The 18767-nt window shown below is 46.3% G+C and overlaps 1 protein-coding gene across 4 annotated transcripts in view; it reads left to right on the top strand.

Moving 5' to 3' along the window:
- The window catches only part of CNTFR (ciliary neurotrophic factor receptor), a 737562-nt gene that overhangs the window by 413698 nt on the left and 305097 nt on the right, over window positions 1-18767 (top strand). For all 4 annotated transcript variants that reach the window (XM_060761150.2, XM_060761151.2, XM_060761153.2 and 1 more), the window contains one exon: window positions 16391-16475. In XM_060761150.2, coding sequence (XP_060617133.2) covers window positions 16391-16475 — 85 coding nt within the window. The remainder of the gene's footprint in view (window positions 1-16390; window positions 16476-18767) is intronic.

Here is an 18767-nt window from a genome sequence, read left to right as displayed (position 1 = left end):
GGAGGAAGGCGCATCAAGCCAACCCCGACCGGGACCGCCTTCCACCTGGAAACCAATGCCTTCACTGTGGGAGAAGATGCGGGTCAAGAATAGGGCTCCACAGCCACCTACAAACCCACAAAAATAGTAATCAAGGAAGACCATCTCACTCGTCCAACGAGGGATCGCCTAAGTAAGTAAGTAATTCTTTCAAGGAACTACATATCACATGATGCTAGGGTTCATCTTCGTCTCTAGGATCCCTCGGTGACACAATGAGTTAAACCCTTGTGCCGGCAGGACTGAAGACCAACAGGTTGGAGGTTCGGATCCGGGGAGAGTGTAGATGAGCTCCCTCTGTCAGCTCCAGCTTCCCATGCGGGGACATGAGAGAAGCCTCCCACAAGGATGGTAAAACATCAAAACATCTGGGCAACAACCTTTGAGCACAGGGACGGCTCAACCCATTACGCAAAGTAAGCATTTGGAGTATAGTTGATTTTGCCCAGGGGTGTGCTTGAGGCGCTCTTGGGGGGAAATAGACCTTGACATATGCGAGTTGTAGTTACTGGGATGTATAGTTCACCTACAATCAAAGAGCATTCTGAACTCCATCAATGATGGAATTGAACCAAATATGGCACACAGAACTCCCATGACGAACAGAAAATATATATCAGTGATTGGTTGGGGGGGGGGCAAAATACTGTTTGCTTACCATTGAAAATTACCTAGGGACGCCTCTGCCTGGCCAATATCCTTACAGACAGCCCATTCTCTCACACCAGAAGCAACTTGGAGTTTCTCAAGTCACTCCTGCAATGAAAAAAAAATCTTCATCTCTGATCTTTCAGGAAGGAATCTCAGGGTGAGAGTTCTGCCTTGGAAAGCGAATGTGCACTTGTTATTTTCCTCATTTGTGAAACATAGTAGCTAGAATCCTATGTTGCTGTTGTTATGGAGAAGGCATATTTTGTTGCCTGCGGTTGTTCACAGGTATCAGTCCCACAGTTACAGGGATTGTATTGCATCCAGGGGCGGCACGTCCATTACGCGAAGTAAGCGGTCGCAGAACACGTTTTTTTTGCCAGGGGTGCAGAGGTGCCTCTGTAAATGCCCCTCGACCCCCACTTGAGAAGCGCCCCCTCAGCTCACAACAGCCCTAGCAGTCTGGGGGGAGCCTCAGCTTTCTTGCCTCGCTGTCGGGTGATCCTCTTCCCAAAGGGGCCGGGCCCTTGAGCCTCGCCTCGCCCCTCTCGTTCCTGCTCCACCTGGCCACCTGGTGCGTGAGCAGAGCCGGCGCTCAATCGTTCCCCGCGTTTGATTCCTTCCCCATGACCGGCTCCCTTTCCCGATCCCCCGGGGCTCCACCCGCCTCCTCTCCTCTCCCCAATCCACGGGTGGGCCAAGGGGCGGAGCCGCCGCACCTGGCCCGCTTTGGGTCCGGAGGTGTGTTTGAAGACCCCAGTGTGCACACCAAAAGTCTCCTCTTCTCCTGACTTTCTCTTCAGTCATTGGGACCAAGAGAAAGAGAGAGAGAGAGAGCCCCTCCGGCTGGAGGTATCTCCCACCTCCACTCCCTCCTTTGTTTTTGCGCCTACCTTCAGGAAAGGTGGGCATCTCCACCTCTCTCTCTCTCTCTCTCTCTCTCTCTCTCTTGGTCCCAATGGCTGAGGAGAAAGTCAGGAGAAGAGGTGACTTTTGGTGCACACGCCGGGGTCTTCAGGCACGCCTCCGGACCCAAAGCGGGCCAGGCAAGGGAGCAAGTGTGGCAAGTGTAGTTACTGGGATGTATAGTTCACCTACAATCAAAGAGCATTCTGAACTCCACCAATGATGGAATTGAACCAAATATGGCACACAGAACTCCCACGATGAACAGAAAATATATATCAATTATTGGTTGGGGGGGGGGGGCAAAATACTGTTTGCTTACCGTTGAAAATTACCTAGGTCCGCCTCTGATTGCATCACATTGTATTTATTGCAATGCATTATATATATTTAGCTAAGTAACAAAAGCATTATTAAAAACCCATATTACTAAATAGCAACTACACACACACACAAATGTGGAATTGTTTTCACTTGTGGGATGCCATCTCTGGTGTGGAGGGGACACAGACAGGTAGGGCATGTGGGTAGAGATGCCCAATCAATCCCTCAATGTCGGTATTTAGCATAAAGGCAGCCAAGTAGGACCAGGGTGACATGAAGTGAGTGTACTGTAGGAACTCCATCCACATGTGTTTGAACATCGACTCCCCCCTCTGCACAAAACCACACACCTTTTCCATTTGGATGTGAACTCTCCCAGACACCGCTGTTCCCGACTTCCCTTCAAAACGGAGCGCAACTGGAGATAAGGTGTCGGTGGGACTGGGAATATCCCCTTCCCGGCCCTTGTCAGCTGCAGATGTTCTCCAGTCGGTGTTCCATGCGCGGCCCTTTTCCCAGCATGATCTCAGCGCACAGTAGTACCTGATGCCGCCGGCATCTCCCCCTCCGAAACCTGTCCCTTGCCCCCTGCGCCTGGACAGCATCACCGGCAGCTAATAACGCCTTGCGCATTAAAGCCCGGGGAGGCACATAACTCAGCCGGAGGGGGGCTGCGCTCTTGCCCTCGTCTGACCCCCGGCCCCCCCAAACCGCACACCTTGGCTCCATCATCGTAAACGTGTTCCTTGCGTCTCCCTCAAGGCCCACCACCAACGTCCGGGAGATGCAGAGCAGGCCTCCCGAAAAGTCTTTGAAGTTTCGGCAAAGCACAAATCTCTCTATCCGTCTGGGCCTTTGGGGTCAACAAAGAAGAAACCGGTTCCCACACCAAGCTGGGAAAGGTGGGAAGAAGACCCCCAAAGAGGGAGGAATACAAGTCCATCGCTGGAACCTCAGCAGGCTCCTCTCCAGAAGGCATTTGAATCATAAGAGTTGAGAAAGGTCCCCAAGGGCCATCTAGTCCAACTTCCTTCTGCCAGACATAGGACACAATCCAAGCCCTCCCAACAGGTGCCCATCCAGCCCCTGCTTACGATCCTCCAGAAAAGGGAACTCCACCAGAGTTCCAAGCAGAAGGATATTCCACCATTGAACAGCTTTTACCACCTGAAAGTTCTTTCTAATGTTTAGGTCAGTGTTTCTCAACCTTCCTAATGCCACGACCTCTCATGTTGTGGTGACGCCCAACCATACAACTATTTTCGTTGCTACTTCATAACTGTAATTTTGCTACTGTAAATATCTGATATGCAGGATGTATTTTCATCCACATATCAGATATTTACAGTAGCAAAATTACTGATATGCAGGATGTATTTTCATCCACACCTCAGATATGCAGATGACACCACCCTGATGGCCGAAAGCGAAGAGGAGCTGAGGAGCCTTCTAATCAAGGTGAAAGAAGAAAGCGCAAAAGCCGGGTTGCAGCTAAACGTCAAAAAAACCAAGATTATGGCAACAAGAATGATTGACAACTGGAAAATAGAAGGAGAAACCGTGGAGGCCGTGACAGACTTTGTATTTCTAGGGGCAAAGATTACTGCAGATGCAGACTGTAGCCAGGAAATCAGAAGACGCTTACTTCTTGGGAGGAGAGCAGTGTCCAGTCTCGATAAAATAGTGAAGAGTAGAGACATCAGACTGGCAACCAAGATCCGCCTAGTCAAAGCCATGGTATTCCCTGTAGTCACCTACGGATGTGAGAGCTGGACCTTAGGGAAGGCTGAGCGAAGGAAGATCGATGCTTTTGAGCTGTGGTGTTGGAGGAAAGTGCTGAGAGTGCCTTGGACTGCGAGAAGATCCAACCAGTCCATCCTCCAGGAAATAAAGCCCGACTGCTCACTGGAGGGAAAGATACTAGAGACAAAGTTGAAGTACTTTGGCCACATCATGAGGAGACAGCAAAGCCTAGAGAAGACAATTATGCTGGGGAAAGTGGAAGGCAGAAGGAAGAGGGGCCGACCAAGGGCAAGATGGATGGATGGCATCCTTGAAGTGACTGGACTGACCTTGAGGGAGCTGGGGGTGGTAACGGCCGACAGGGAGCTCTGGCGTGGGCTGGTCCATGAGGTCACGAAGAGTCGGAGACGACTGAACGAATGAACAACAACAACATTTTCATCCACTGGACCAAATTTGGCACAAATATCAAATACACCCAAGTTTGAATACTGTGGAGTTGTGGGGGGATTGATTTCGTCATTTGGGAATTGTAGTTGCTGGGATTTATAGTTTACTTGAAATCAAAGATCATTCTGAACTCCACCAACAATGGAATTGAACCAAACTTGGCACAAAGAACTCCTATGGCCAACAGAAAATACGAGAAGGGTTTGGTGGGCATTGACCTTGAGTTTAAGAGTTGCAGTTGTGTAAAGAGACCTCACAACCTCTGAGGATGCTTGCCATAGATGAAGGCGAAACGTCAGGAGAGACTGCTTCTAGAACATGGCCCAAAAAACCTACAACAACCCAAATGTCCTACTGTTTCCATAGAAAACTTGTGGCTGCACAAAACACACTGGGATTTTTTGGCTTCCTTTAAAAAATATATCCTTTGACGTTCATATGCAACATCGAAGTTTCAGCATGCCAGGATTTCTCCGACATGTCTGTCCTCTTGTATAAAGAGAGAACGCTCATTGGCTGTGGGTTTATAACTGAGTTATTCATACGAATTGCATTTGTGGTTTGTACAGCTCTTTTGTTGCCTCAGGTGCCGCTGAGGAGGACGTGATTGATGAAATGTGGCGTCAAGATGTGGGCACAGCTTGCCTTCCCGGCTGTTTTGCAAAAGGCACCACGCTTGTAATAGGTGTAGAAGGAAGATAGTGGTGATGGGGATGGTGAATAGAGGAAGCAGGTTTGCCACCCAAAACCAAATTTGCCATTGTTTCTTAGTGAATTGCAAAACCATGGGTGCATCTACACCATAGAGTTAATTCATTATGACACCACTTGATCTTCCATGGTGCAATCCTATGCAATACTTGGAGCTGTAGTTTGGCAAGGCACCTTCCCTCTTTGGCAGAGAAGATTCAAGACCTTGTAAAACTACAACTGCCATAACACCACTTTCCAGAAAAAGTGGTGTCCAACTGCATTAATTCTACAGTGTGTTTACACCCCAACTCCACAATCCACAAAAGGGCCAGAATGCTGACCAAAATGCATCATGCTTGCAAATGTGGAAATCAGTAGAATCATAGAATCCTAGAGTTGGAAGAGACCTCGTGGGCCATCCAGTCTAACCCCATTCTGCCGGAGTACATTCAGGGGTGCATTCAAAGCACCCTCGACAGATGGCCATCCAGCCTCTGCTTCAAAGCTTCCACAGAAGGAGCCTCCACCACACTCCGGGGCAGAGAGTTCCACTGCTGAACAGCTCTCACAGTCAGGAAGTTTTTCCTAATGTTCAGATGGAATCTCCTTTCTTGTAGTTTGAAGCCATTGTTCTGCGTCCTAGTCTCCAGGAAAGCAAAAAACAAATTCGCGCCCTCCTTCCTGTGACTTCCTCTCATGTATTTATACATGGCTATCATGTCTCCTCTCAGCCTTCTCTTCTTCAGGCTAAACATGCCCAGTTCCCTAAGCCGCTCCTCATAGGGCTTGTTCTCCAGACCCTTGATCATTTTAGTCGCCCTCCTCTGGACACATTCCAGCTTGTCAATCTCTCTCTTGAATTGTGGTGCCCAGAATTGGACACAATATTCCAGATGTGGTCTAACCAAAGCAGAATAGAGCATGGGGAGCATTACTTCCTTAGATCTAGACACTATGCTCCTATTGATGCAGGTCAAAATCCCATTGGCTTTTTTTGCCGCCACATCACATTCCTGGCTCATGTTTAACTTGTTGTCCACGAGGACTCCAAGATCTTTTTCACACGTACTGCTCTCGAGCCAGGCGTCCCCCATTCTGTATCTTTGCATTTCATTTTTTCTGCCAAAGTGGAGTATCTTGCATTTGTCACTGTTGAACTTCATTTTGTTAGTTTTGGCCCATCTCTCTAATCTGTCAAGATCGTTTTGAATTCTGCTCCTGTCCTCTGGACTATTGGCTATCCCTCCCAATTTGGTGTCGTCTGCAAACTTGATGATCCTGCCTTCTAGCCCTTCATCTAAGTCATTAATAAAGATGTTGAACAGGATTGGGCCCAGGACGGAACCCTGCGGCACTCCACTTGTCACTTCTTTCCAAGATGAAGAGGAAGCATTAGTGAGCACTCTCTGTGTTCGTCCACTTAACCAATTACAGATCCACCTCACCGTAGTTTTGCCTAGCCCACATTGGACTAGTTTCCTTGCCAGAAGGAACTTCTGTTTAACTTGTTGTCCAAGAGGCACCTACATTGTGAAATGAGTGCAGTTTGACCCAACATGAATTGTCATGGCTCAATGCTATGGAATCATGGGATCTGTAGTTTGAGAAAGTCTTTATCAAACTACAACTTCTGTAATTCTATAGCATGGAGCCATAGCAGTTAAAGTGGTGTCATAATAGCATTAATTCTGCAGTGTAGCTGCACCCTAGATTCAGATTTTCGTTTTTGAGAGCAGAGGGTTTTGACAGAAAGGCTCTGTTCATTTGCACTTGTCTCAATCTCTTAGGGAAGAATAAGCGCGCGCTCCTTCCCCCTCCGCTCACTCCTTCCTTTGGAGACAAGTGAGATCCTTTTTCTTTTCACATTTTTGACAATGTCATTTCTGCAAATTGTGTAGCTGATGCTTCCTTTTGTGGATTTTTCAAAATTAGCTTGTTTTGCATCTGCTCCATCCGTCAGCCAGTCTTGCTCTGATTCGCAAAGGAAAAAAAAGTAATTTTGCAAAGAGACATTCTGCAAAAATTGCAGGAAACCTGACAGGAAGGAGGGGAGAAAAGGTGTTACTCTTGGTTTCTGTCTGAAGGTGAGAAATCTCTGGAGGTTTAATGAACTCTCAACAGGCTGCCTCATCAAGGGGAGCGCTCGGGAAAGATGTCCCCGTATCCCTACGTTGTATCCAAGCTCTCGTGTGTGTTTACAGAACTGGCTTTCTGCTCCAGTCCACATGAGTGATTTGTAGCCCACACCTTATAGTAGTGTTTCTCAACAAGCCCTATGAGGAGCGGCTTAGGGAACTGGGCATGTTTAGCCTGAAGAAGAGAAGGCTGAGAGGAGACATGATAGCCATGTATAAATATGTGAGAGGAAGCCACAGGGAGGAGGGAGCAAGCTTGTTTTCTGCTTCCTTGGAGACTAGGACGCAAGGGAGGAATGGCTTCAAACTACAAGAGAGGAGATTCCATCTGAACATGAGGAAGAACTTCCTGACTGTGAGAGCCGTTCAGCAGTGGAACTCTCTGCCCCCGGAGTGTGGTGGAGGCTCCTTCTTTGGAAGCTTTTAAGCAGAGGCTGGATGGCCATCTGTCAGGGGTGATTTGAATGCAATATTCCTGCTTCTTGGCAGAATGGGGTTGGACTGGATGGCCCATGAGGTCTCTTCCAACTCTTTGATTCTATGATTCTATGAACCTGGGGGTTAGTACCGGGGGGGGGGGGGTGAAGGGATTTCAGAGGGGTCACCAAATACCATCAGATAAGACAGAGGTCCTCCTGGTAGATCGTAAACCAGATCGGGGTATAGGGTGGCTACCTGTGCTGGATGGGGTTGCACTCCCCCTGAAGTCACAGTTTGGGTGTCCTCTTGGATTCATCACTTACGCTTGAAGCTCAGACGTCGCTGGTAGCTGGGAGGGCCTTCGCACAATTAAGACTCGTGCGCCAGCTGCGACCGTACCTCGTGAAGGCGGATCTGGCCAGGGTAGTCCATGCCTTAGTCACTTCCAGATTGGACTACTGTAATGCACTCTACATGGGGCTACCCTTGAAAACGGCCTGGAAATTTCAACTGGTTCAACGAGCGGCAGCCAGGTTGTTAACTGGAACTCCTTACAGGGAACGGTCAAGCCTCCTGTTTAAGGAGCTCCACTGGCTGCCATTCATTTTCCGGTCCCAATTCAAGGTGCAGATGCTTACCTACAAAGCCCTAAACGGTTTGGGACCCTCCTACCTGCGTGACTGCATTTCTGTTTACGAACCCACACAATCTCTTCGATCATCTGGAGAGGCCCTGCTCATGCTCCCACCACCATCGCAAGTGCGATTGGTGGGGACGAGGGAGAGGGCCTTCTCGGTGGTGGCCCCTCGACTCTGGAACTCACTCCCCAAGGACATCAGACATGTCCCAACTCTGGCAGTCTTTAGGAGGAGCCTGAAAACGTGGTTGTTTCAGTGTGCCTGCCCAGAATAAGGAATCTCCCATCAATATGTCCCTAAACTCACTTTATTAGTGATCTAGGATTGTCTGCACATTTCATCCCTCTCCAAAATTTCTATCTTAGTTATATGTCACCTGGTCAGCAAACTTTTGTTGAGAAGTGATTAGATGTCCAAATTACAACAGCACAACAAGAGAGAGGAAACAAACAAGGACATCTAATCACCTCTCAACAAAAGTTTGTTCCAGGCACTGTCAGGCCATTGTATGCTAATCAAGGTGGTCAGTTGAAACATTCACACCTAGCTCCAGCAGACAAGAGTTCTTTGTCCTACCCAGGTCATTCGACAGATGGCCCTCCAGCCTCTGCTTAAAAGCCTCCAAAGAAGGAGCCTCCACCACACTCCGGGGCAGAGAGTTCCTCATGTTGTTTGTGACCCCCAACTATAAAATTATTTTCGTTGCTACTTCACAACTGCAATTTTTGCTACTTTTATGAATCATTATGTAAATATCTGATTTGCAGGATGTATTTTAATTTACTGGACCAAATTTGGCACAAATACCCAATACGCCCACATTTGAATACTGGTGGGGTTGGGAGGGGGGTTATTGATTTTGTTATTTGGGAGTTGTAGTTGCTGGGATTTATAGTTCACCTACAATCAAAGCCCATTCTGAACTGTACCAATGATGGAACCGAACCAAACTTGGCAAACAGAACTCCCATGACCAACAGAAAATACTTGGTGGGCACTGACCTTGAGTTTGGAAGTTGTAGTTCACCTACATCTCGAGAGCACTGTGAACTCAAATTGATGAATCTGGACCAAACTTTGCACGAATACTCAATATGCCCAAATGTGAACACTGGTGGAGTTTTGGGAAAATAGACCTTGACTTTTGGGAGTTGTAGTTGCAAATAAATAAAGAGCATTCTGAACCCCACCAATGATAGAATTGGGCCAAACTTTCAACACAGAACCTTCATGACCAACAGAAAATCCTGTGTTTTTTTATGGTCTTTGGCAACCCCTCTGACATCCCCCTCATGAACCCCCCCCCCTGGGGTCCCGACTCTCAGGCTGAGAAACATTGACGTAGAATAATAGAATCTAAAGTTGGAAGAGACCACATGGGCCATCCAGTCCAACCCTCTGCCATGCAGGAAAAGGACTATCAAAGCACCCCTGACAGATGGCCATCCAGCCTCTGTTTAAAAGCTTCCTAGGAAAGAGCTTCCAGTAGACTCCGATGCAGAGAGTTCCACTACTGAATAGCTTTTATGGTTAGGAAGTTCTTCCTAATGTTCAGGTGGAAGCTCCTTTCCTGTTATTTGAACTATGGCTTAGCGTTCTTGGCCAAAGGGTGCTGGAGCTTCACCAAACTACAACTCAGGATTCCATAGCAACAAAGCAATGGAAGAGTCCCTGGTGGTGCAATGGGTTAAACCCATGTTCAGGCAGGATTGCTGACCGAAAAGTCGGCGGTTCGAATCCGGGGAGTGGGGTGAGCTCCCATCTGTCAGCTCCAGCTTCGCATGTAGGAACATGAGAGAAGCCTCCCACAGGATGGTAAAACATCCGGGCATCCAAAGGACCACCTCTTTGCAGACGGCCAATTCTCTCACACCAGAAGCGACTTGCAGTTTCTCAAGTTGCTCCTGACACACACAAAAAAGTCATGGAATATTGTTCCAAACAGTATTCATTCTACAGTCCAGCAGAAAGGACAACTCTGCATCTCTGGATTATCTTCCCGGCTGTGGGCTGCCCATCTGGCTGGGATTGTGCCGTCCACGCCGCGCCGTTCCTGGTTAAACAGAACGAGTAAATAACTGATTGTTTAAAACCCACCAACTGACATCTGGAAACGTGAAGCCTAAATTGAGGGTGGCAGCGGAGAGGGAGCACGAGGGCCGTCTGCATGAAACCAATGAGCAGCTGCGGCAATTGAATTTGCCCTGTCAGTTGGAAGCTGGGTTTGCAGTTTGGCGCTTGAGCTTCTCCGGAGGACAACGAGATGCAGAAGCTCAAAAGGCCAATGCCATTCTAGGCTGAGTTTATAGCAGGAGAGTTTCTAGACTGAGGGAAGTCATGTATAAATATTTGAAAGGCTTTGTTGAAGGCTTTCATGGCCGGAATCACTGGGTTGTTGTAGGTTTTTTCGGGCTATATGGCCATGTTCTAGAGGCATTCTCCCCTGACATTTCGCCTGCATCTATGGCAAGCATCCTCAGAGGTAGTGAGGTCTGTTGGAAGTAGGAAAAATAGTTTATATATCTGTGGAATGACCAGGGTGGGACAAAGGACTCTTGTCTGCTGGAGCTAGGTGTGAATGTTTCAACTGACCACCTTGATTAGCATTTGATGGCCTGGCAGTGGCTGGGGTAATCTTTCGTTGAGAGGTGATTAGGTGTCCCACATTGTTTCCTGTCTGTTGTTTTGCTGTTGTAATTTTAGAGTTTTTTAATACTGGTAGCCAGATTTTGTTCATTTTTATGGTTTCCTCCTCTAGAACATGGCCATATAGCCCGAAAAAACCTACAACAACCCAATGTTTCAACTGATCACCTTGATTAGCATTTGATAGCCTGGCAGTGCCTGGGGCAATCTTTTGTTGAGAGGTGATTAGATGTTCTTGTTTGTTTCCTCTCTCTTGTTGCGCTGTTGTAATTTTAGAGGTTTTTTTTAATACTGGTAGCCAGAAAATACAAATGAAAATAAATTCTGCAGATTTGATATTTACATAATGATTCATAACAGTAGCTAAAATTACAGTTGTGACGTAGCAACAAAAATAATTTTATGGTTGGGGGTCACCATAACGTGAGGAACTCTCTGCCCCAGAGTGTAACCGGATGTAGCGTACCTGGATTTCAGTAAGGCCGTCGACAAGGTCCCCCATGACCTTCTGGCAAGGAAACTAGTCCAATGTGGGTGAGGCAAAACTATGGTGAGGAATTGGTTAAATGGACGAACCCAGAGGGTGATTCTCCCCAATGCTTCCTCTTCATCTTGGAGAGAAGTGACGAGCGGAGTGCCATCCGCAGGGTTCCCCCCTGGGCCCGGTCCTGTTCAACATCTTTATTAACGACTTAGATGAAGGGCTAGAAGGCAGGATCATCAAGTTTGCAGACGACACCAAATTGGGAGGGAGAGCCAATAGTCCAGAGGACAGGAGCAGGATTCAAAACGATCTTGACAGATTAGAGAGATGATGGGCCAAAACTAACAAAATGAAGTTCAACAGGGACAAATGCAAGATACTCCACTTAGGCAGAAAAAACGAAATGCAAAGATACAGAATAGGGGACAATGCCTGGCTCGAGAGCAGTACGTGTGAAAAAGATCTTGGAGTCCTCGTGGACAACAAGCTAAACATGAGCCAACAATGTGATGTGGCGGCAAAAAAAGCCAGTGGGATTTTGGCCTGCATCAATAGGAGCATAGTGTCTAGATCTAGGGAAGTCATGCTCCCCATGCTCTATTCCGCTTTGGTTAGACCACACCTGGAATATTGTGTCCAATTCTGGGCACCACAATTCAAGAGGGATATTGACAAGCTGGAATGTGTCCAGGGGAGGGTGACTAAAATGATCAAGGGTCTGGAGAACAAGCCCTATGAGGAGCGGCTTAAGGAGCTGGGCATGTTTAGCCTGAAGAAGAGAAGGCTGAGAGGAGACATGATAGCCATGTATAAATATGTGAGAGGAAGCCACAGGGAGGAGGGAGCAAGCTTGTTTTCTGCTTCCTTGGAGACTAGGACGCAGAACAATGGCTTCAAACTACAAGAGAGGAGATTCCATCTGAACATGAGGAAGAACTTCCTGACTGTGAGAGCCGTTCAGCAGTGGAACTCTCTGCCCCGGAGTGTGGTGGAGGCTCCTTCTTTGGAAGCTTTTAAACAGAGGCTGAATGACCATCTGTCAGGGGTGATTTGAATGCAATTTTCCTGCTTCTTGGCAGAATGGGGTTGGACTGGATGGCCCAGGAGGTCTCTTCCAACTCTTTGATGCTATGATTTTATGAGGCTGGATGGCCATCTGTCAGGGGTGATTTGAATGCAATATTCCTGCTTCTTGGTAGAATGGGGTTGGACTGGATGGCCCAGGAGGTCTCTTCCAACTCTAGGATTCTATGATTCTATGAGTGTGGTGGAGGATACTTTTTTGGAAGCTTTTAAACAGAGGCTGGATGGGGTGCCTTGAATTCGATTGGGGTTGGACTGGATGGCCCATGAGGTCTCTTCCAACTCTACGATTCTATGATTCTAACTGTATTAACGGGTCGCGGCATTTGGAAGGTTGAGAAACACTGTTCTACATAGTGTCAAAGTGCTACGAGCACTTTAACTGCAATGGCTCAATGGGATGGAATTGCAGATGTTGTAGTTTTACAAGGTCTTGAGCCTTCTCTTCCGAAGAGTTCTGATGTCTCCCTAGACTACAAATTCCAGCATTCCAGAGTCTTGAGCCATGGCAGTTAAAGTGGTGGCGTGTGTGCATTTACGTTGGCTGCTTTCCTCTCCACATTTGATCATTTCTGCCACGCGCTCTGATGCCTTCTGAAAAGCGCCTTCCATCTGTTTCAATAGGATTGGCACTCATTTTTGTTTCCTATTGTGATGACAGTGGCTTTTAATCTGAATAAATTTCTAAAGGTTTTTCTCTCCCTGTAAAACAAGCCTGTAAAAGCCACCTAAAGTGCTTTGAACTGACATGAAGTAAAACATTGAGACACGAGATGTTTTGTTTCGGCTTCTTTCAGCCGAACCAAGGTGACATTTTCCGTCAAAGCAGAAGAAGCGTCTTTTCTTCTGAAACACATTGATTTCAAGCAACCATTGGGAGGGAGCCAGGCAAGGGGAGGCACAAGGCTCTCCCCCTCAACATCCCATCCTGCCCAACGGAAGAAGGTCATTCCCTGATTTACTATTTATTTTTTTGTTTGGAATTGCATAGGCTTATGGTGCCCTTCCAAAATGCAAAAAGGAGTGCAAGGTGCACAGAAAGAATTTCTGGTTTGCCTCCCTTGAAGGGGATCCAACTTGAAAACCTCTCTCCCCGATGCAAAGAGGAACACATTCTTGGAAACTCACATTCAGTGCCTATTTTGGAAGGCACACATTCAAATCCTGCCTTGGGATTAACTCACATTGTCTGGATTTATGTTGGTGTTTTATGCATGTCTCCGAAGGCCAAAGTATGGTTGTCAGTGACATGCCGTTGTGCATGGATCCACATTGCACACGAGATAAACAGGATTGACTATTGTGCTTGTGATGCACTTTGGTGGCCCGTACAACTGCACGATCATAGAATCATAGAATCATAAAATCAAAGAGTTGGAAGAGACCTCCTGAGCCATCCAGTCCAACCTCATTCTGACAAGAAGCAGGAATATTGCATTCAAAGCACCCCTGACAGATGGTCATCCAGCGTCTGTTTAAAAGCTTCCAAAGAAGGAGCCTCCACCACGCTCCGGGGCAGAGAGTTCCACTGCTGAACGGCTCTCACAGTCAGGAAGTTCTTCCTCATGTTCAGATGGAATCTCCTCTCTTGTAGTTTGAAGCCATTGTTCCACGTCCTAGTCTCCAAGGAAGCAGAAATCAAGCTTGCTCCCTTCTCCTCCCTGTGGCTTCCTCTCACATCTTTACACATGGCTCTCATCATATCTCCTCTCAGCCTTCTCTTCTTCAGGCTAAACATGCCCAGCTCCTTAAGCCGTTCCTCATAGGGCTTGTTCTCCAGACCCTTGATCATTTGAGTCGCCCTCCTCTGGACACATTCCAGCTTGTCAATATCTCTCTTGAATTGTGGTGCCCAGAATTGGACACAATATTCCAGGTGTGGTTTAACCAAAGCAGAATAGAGCATGGGGAGCATGACTTCCCTAGAAGTCATGATGCTGCCATTAATGCTGCAGTCTTGTGCAAATTGCAATGGAAATCCGTGCATGGATGTGTGTGCTCTCTTGACTTGATGTAGGACACAGTGTAGTGTCTATGTCAGCGTTTCTCAACCTGGGGGTCGGGACCCCTTGGGGGGTCACGAGGAGATGTCAAAGGGGTCACCAAAGACCTTCAGAAGACACAGTATTTTCTGTTGGTCATGAAGATTCCATGTGGGAAGTTTGATCCAATTCTATCATTGGTGGGGTTCAGTATTGCTCTTTGATTGTAGGTGAACTACACATCCCAGCAAATACAACACCGAAATGTCAAGACCTATCTATTTCCCCCCAAATTCCACCAGTTTACATTTGGTCACACTGAGTATCCGTGCCAAGTTTGGTCAAGATCCATCATTGCTTGAGTCCACAGTGCTTCTCTGGATGTAGGTGAACTACAACTCCAAAACTCAAGGTCAATGCCCACCAAACCCTTCCAGTATTTTTTCTTGGTCATGGGAATTCTGTGTGCCAAGTTTGGTTCAATTACATCATTGGTGGAGTTCAGAACGCTCTTTGATTCTAGGTTAACTATAAATCCCAGGAACTACAACTCCCAAATGACAAAACCAATCATTCCCCCCACCCCAACCCCACAGTATTCAGATATGGGCATATCGCATATTTATATCAAATACATCCTGCATATCAGATATTTATATGATGATTCATAACAGCAGCAAAATTACAGTTGTGAAGTAGCAACGAAAATAATAATGTTACGGTTGGAGGTCATCACAACATGAGGAACTGTATTAAGGGGTCGTGGCATTAGGAAGGTTGAGAAACACTGGTCTATGTGGTGTAGCCCACAGCTTCCATAGTTGCCTTCTGTCAATGATGGTGTCATAGATTGCAGTTCTTGCACACTCATTTCTACAGATCTTACATTGAAAGACACACATTCAAATCCTGCCTCAGGATTCACTTGTGTCATATGGAATCCTATTGGTTGTCAACTGTTGTGCATAGATCCACAATTGCACAGGAGATGTGCTGGATTATGTATCATCCTTGAGCATTTGGTAACACACTCAGTTGCACAACACTGCCTTTCATTAATGGTGCAACGTTGTGAAATTGCAATGTAACTCCGTGCATGTGAGTGTGTATATGATCTTGGATGTAGTGTCTATGGGGTGCAGCCCATATCTGCCAATAGTTGTGCACTACACCAACCTTATGCATGGAGGGAGGGACTCCACCCCTTGCGAATCCTGGTGCACTGCAAGTGACATCACTTTACCGTTTGACCAAAGCAAAGCATGAGTGTGTCTCTTATGAAAAGCCCAAAACCCTGTGGTTGTTGTAGGTTTTTGCGGGCTATATGGCCATGTTCTAGAGGCATTCTCTCCTGACGTTTCGCCTACATCTTATGGCAAGCATCCTCAGAGATTGTGACCTCACAACCTCTGAGGATGCTTGCCATAGATGCAGGTGAAACGTCAGGAGAGAATGCCTCTAGAACAGTGGTTCTCAGCCTGGGGTCCCCAGATGTTTTTGGCCTTCAACTCCCAGAAATCCTAACAGCTGGTATACTGTCTGGGATTTCTGGGAGTTGTAGGCCAAAAACATCTGGGGACCCCAGGTTGAGAACCACTGCTCTAGAACATGGCCATAGAGCCCTAAAAAACCTACAACAACCCAGTGAGTCCAGTCATGAAAACCTTCAACAATACACCAAAACCCTGTATCTGTACATTGTATTTTTGTGCATTCATGTACCACATTCTCAAAATATTGTTATTTTTATGGTGGGTTTTGGGGACTTTGGGGGGGGGGGGGGTTCTTACGAAGGCCATGAAAGCTATGTGACCCAAAAGCCACCCTCATCCCACCCCTGGCATGCATTGTGCAAAATAACTATGGCTATTGTTGTTGTTGTTTCATGCACTTTGTTCATGCTCAGCATAACCATTATGACCATATTGCAGTACTCCTGTCCCTTGATCCCCATTTCAAGAGGACCCTGTTTTATTTCTAATTCCAAAGGTGATATCTAGGGTAGCCATTGAAAGGTCTGGTGGTTCTGTGCCTTGAGGAGCTCCTTTCAAGTTCTGACCAAAACCTGGAGCAGATTCAACCTCTCCTGTAATACAAAAACCTCCATCCTACACTTCTTCTCCCTTCTCCTCCCTACCATCCACCTCTTCTCCTTCAGCTTTGGTCCCATTGACCTGTTTTGTTTGTCTTCTTCTCCAGATGGCTTTCCCGGTCTCGGCAGCATGTTGGGTGGTCCTCGCAGCAGCAGCAGCTCTAGGTTATGTCCAGAGGCACAGCCAGCAAGGTAAGTGGGCATCCCTTCTTTCCTTTCCACTCAACCTTAGACTGAGATGTTGTCTTTGTCCATCGGAGATTCCTTGCACCATTGATGGAATTTGCACTTTCTTTGGATGTGGATTGAGGCAGCCAGTGTGGTTTACCAAGTAGCTGTGCAACAGTTGGGTGATGCATGCAATTATTTCTGGTTAAGCCACACTGGGAAATTTTGCACAATATGGGATTGTCCATGGGATCAATAAGCACAGTTGGTTTGCTTGTATATTATTTCTGCTTCTCCAAAAAGGAACCCAAAGCAGCTAACAGTAAAAGCAATACAATAACGTCCTCTGTAGGCATCTTCTAGGTCCTCAAGTGCTCTTAGGCTGGAAAGCTTTCTTTTCAATCGTGTTTGTTATTATCTATGGTTTTGTGAATCCTTGCCAAGTCTGGGAATGTATCCCTTGCAAATACAAGGATAGCAATTGGGTTTTAGGCAAGATGGAAGGTGTTGGCTCTTACCATTAAAGTCCTACATGGTTTGGGTCCATGTTACCTATGGGGCCACCTTTTTCTATAAAGTCCATCCATGCAAACATTTACTTTAGTCACCCACAATTAATCTGACAATGCGACGTTTTCTTCAGCCGTCCACAAATTGAGGAATGACCTGCCAAAAGAGCTTTGAGAACCAGACAACTGTCTGAATTTATAACAACAATGGAGACCAGTGTCTTCCAGCAGCCTACCCACATTATTTTTGCATAGTACAGTTCCTGTACCCACAGAACGGGTACCTTCAGTTCCACTTACCTCCATCCAACAAAATATAACCTAGCAATTCAATTAATCTGATAATGGTACATTTTCTTCAGCCGCCCACAAATTGAGGAATGACCTGCCAAAAAAGTTTTTAGAACCAAAGACAACTGTCTGAATTGATAACAGCAATGTAGACCAGTGTCTTCCAGCAGCCTACCCAGATTATTTTTACATAGTACAATCCCTGTATCCACGGATCGGGTACCTTCAGTTCCACTTGCCTGCACCCAACAAAATATAACCTAGCAATTCAATTAATCCAACAACGGTATGTTTTCTTCAGCTGCCCACAAATTGAGGAATGACCTGCCAAAAGAGCTTTGAGAACCAGACAACTGTCTGAATTGATAACAGCAACGGAGACCAGTGTCTTCCAGCAGCATACCCAGATTATTTTTACATAGTACAATCCCTGTACCCGTAGTACAGGTACCTTCAGTTTCACTTGCCTGCATCCAACAAAATATAACCTAGCAATTTCCTTGAAAGGATACCTCTCTAGTCTTCTTTGGTGACTCTATTTCAATAGGGTTCACTATTATCCTTGGTAAGTCACAAATATTTCCCCCATGGATATGAGGATCGCACTGTATTACGAATGTTATCGTATTTATTGATTGATTTTCATATGGATTGGTTTTATTGATTTTTAAAAAGTTGATCTCATGTGTTATGTCATTTGTTTTTGCTTCCCACCATGGTCCCTTGGGGGAGAAATAGTTGTTGTCCTTGTTGGTTGTTAGGGTTTGTCTGAATCACAACAGGTTGCATTGTGTGTGTGTGTGTCTCCTTCGTAAGGCTTCCAAACACGGCGTAGGCTGTATTCCTCTTAGTGACATCGCTATGGTTAGTAATTCATGATGGCATCGCCATAGATGTTCTCCTGTTCCAGACCATATCACAATGTTGTAGCTAAAATACTGTAATATGTGACAAAATCAGCAACTATTTGCCTTCAATGAGTCATTGTATCCATGGACCGCAAATCCATGGATACAGAGGGTGAACTGTATTTTTTTTGTTCATAGTGGTCTGTACTCTTTTGTTTATACCCAGTTTGGGTCCCCAGATGTGATTGTATGACAACTCCCATCATTTTTAATTCATCTGCAATGCAAACAAGGGATGATGGGAATTGCAATGCAATCAGTCCCCAGATGTTATTGGATGACAACTCCCATTATTTTTATTAATCTGCCATGTGGACAGGGGATGAGGGGAATTGCAACACAACCAGTCCCCAGATGTTATTGGATGACAACTTCTATCATTTTTATTAATCCACCATGTGGTTGGGGGATGATGGGAATTGCAATGCAATCAGTCCCCACATGTTATTGGATTACAACTCCCATCATTTTTATTTATCTGACATGCGCACAGGTGATGATGGGGATTGCAAAACAATCAGTCCCCAGATGTTATTGGATGACAACTCCCATTATTTTTATTAATCTGCCATGCTGACAGGGGATGATGGGAATTGCAATTCAATCAG

This window comes from Anolis sagrei, chromosome 2, assembly GCF_037176765.1.
Source record: "Anolis sagrei isolate rAnoSag1 chromosome 2, rAnoSag1.mat, whole genome shotgun sequence".
NCBI lineage: Eukaryota > Metazoa > Chordata > Lepidosauria > Squamata > Dactyloidae > Anolis > Anolis sagrei.
This window is presented reverse-complemented; position numbering and strand designations above follow the sequence as displayed.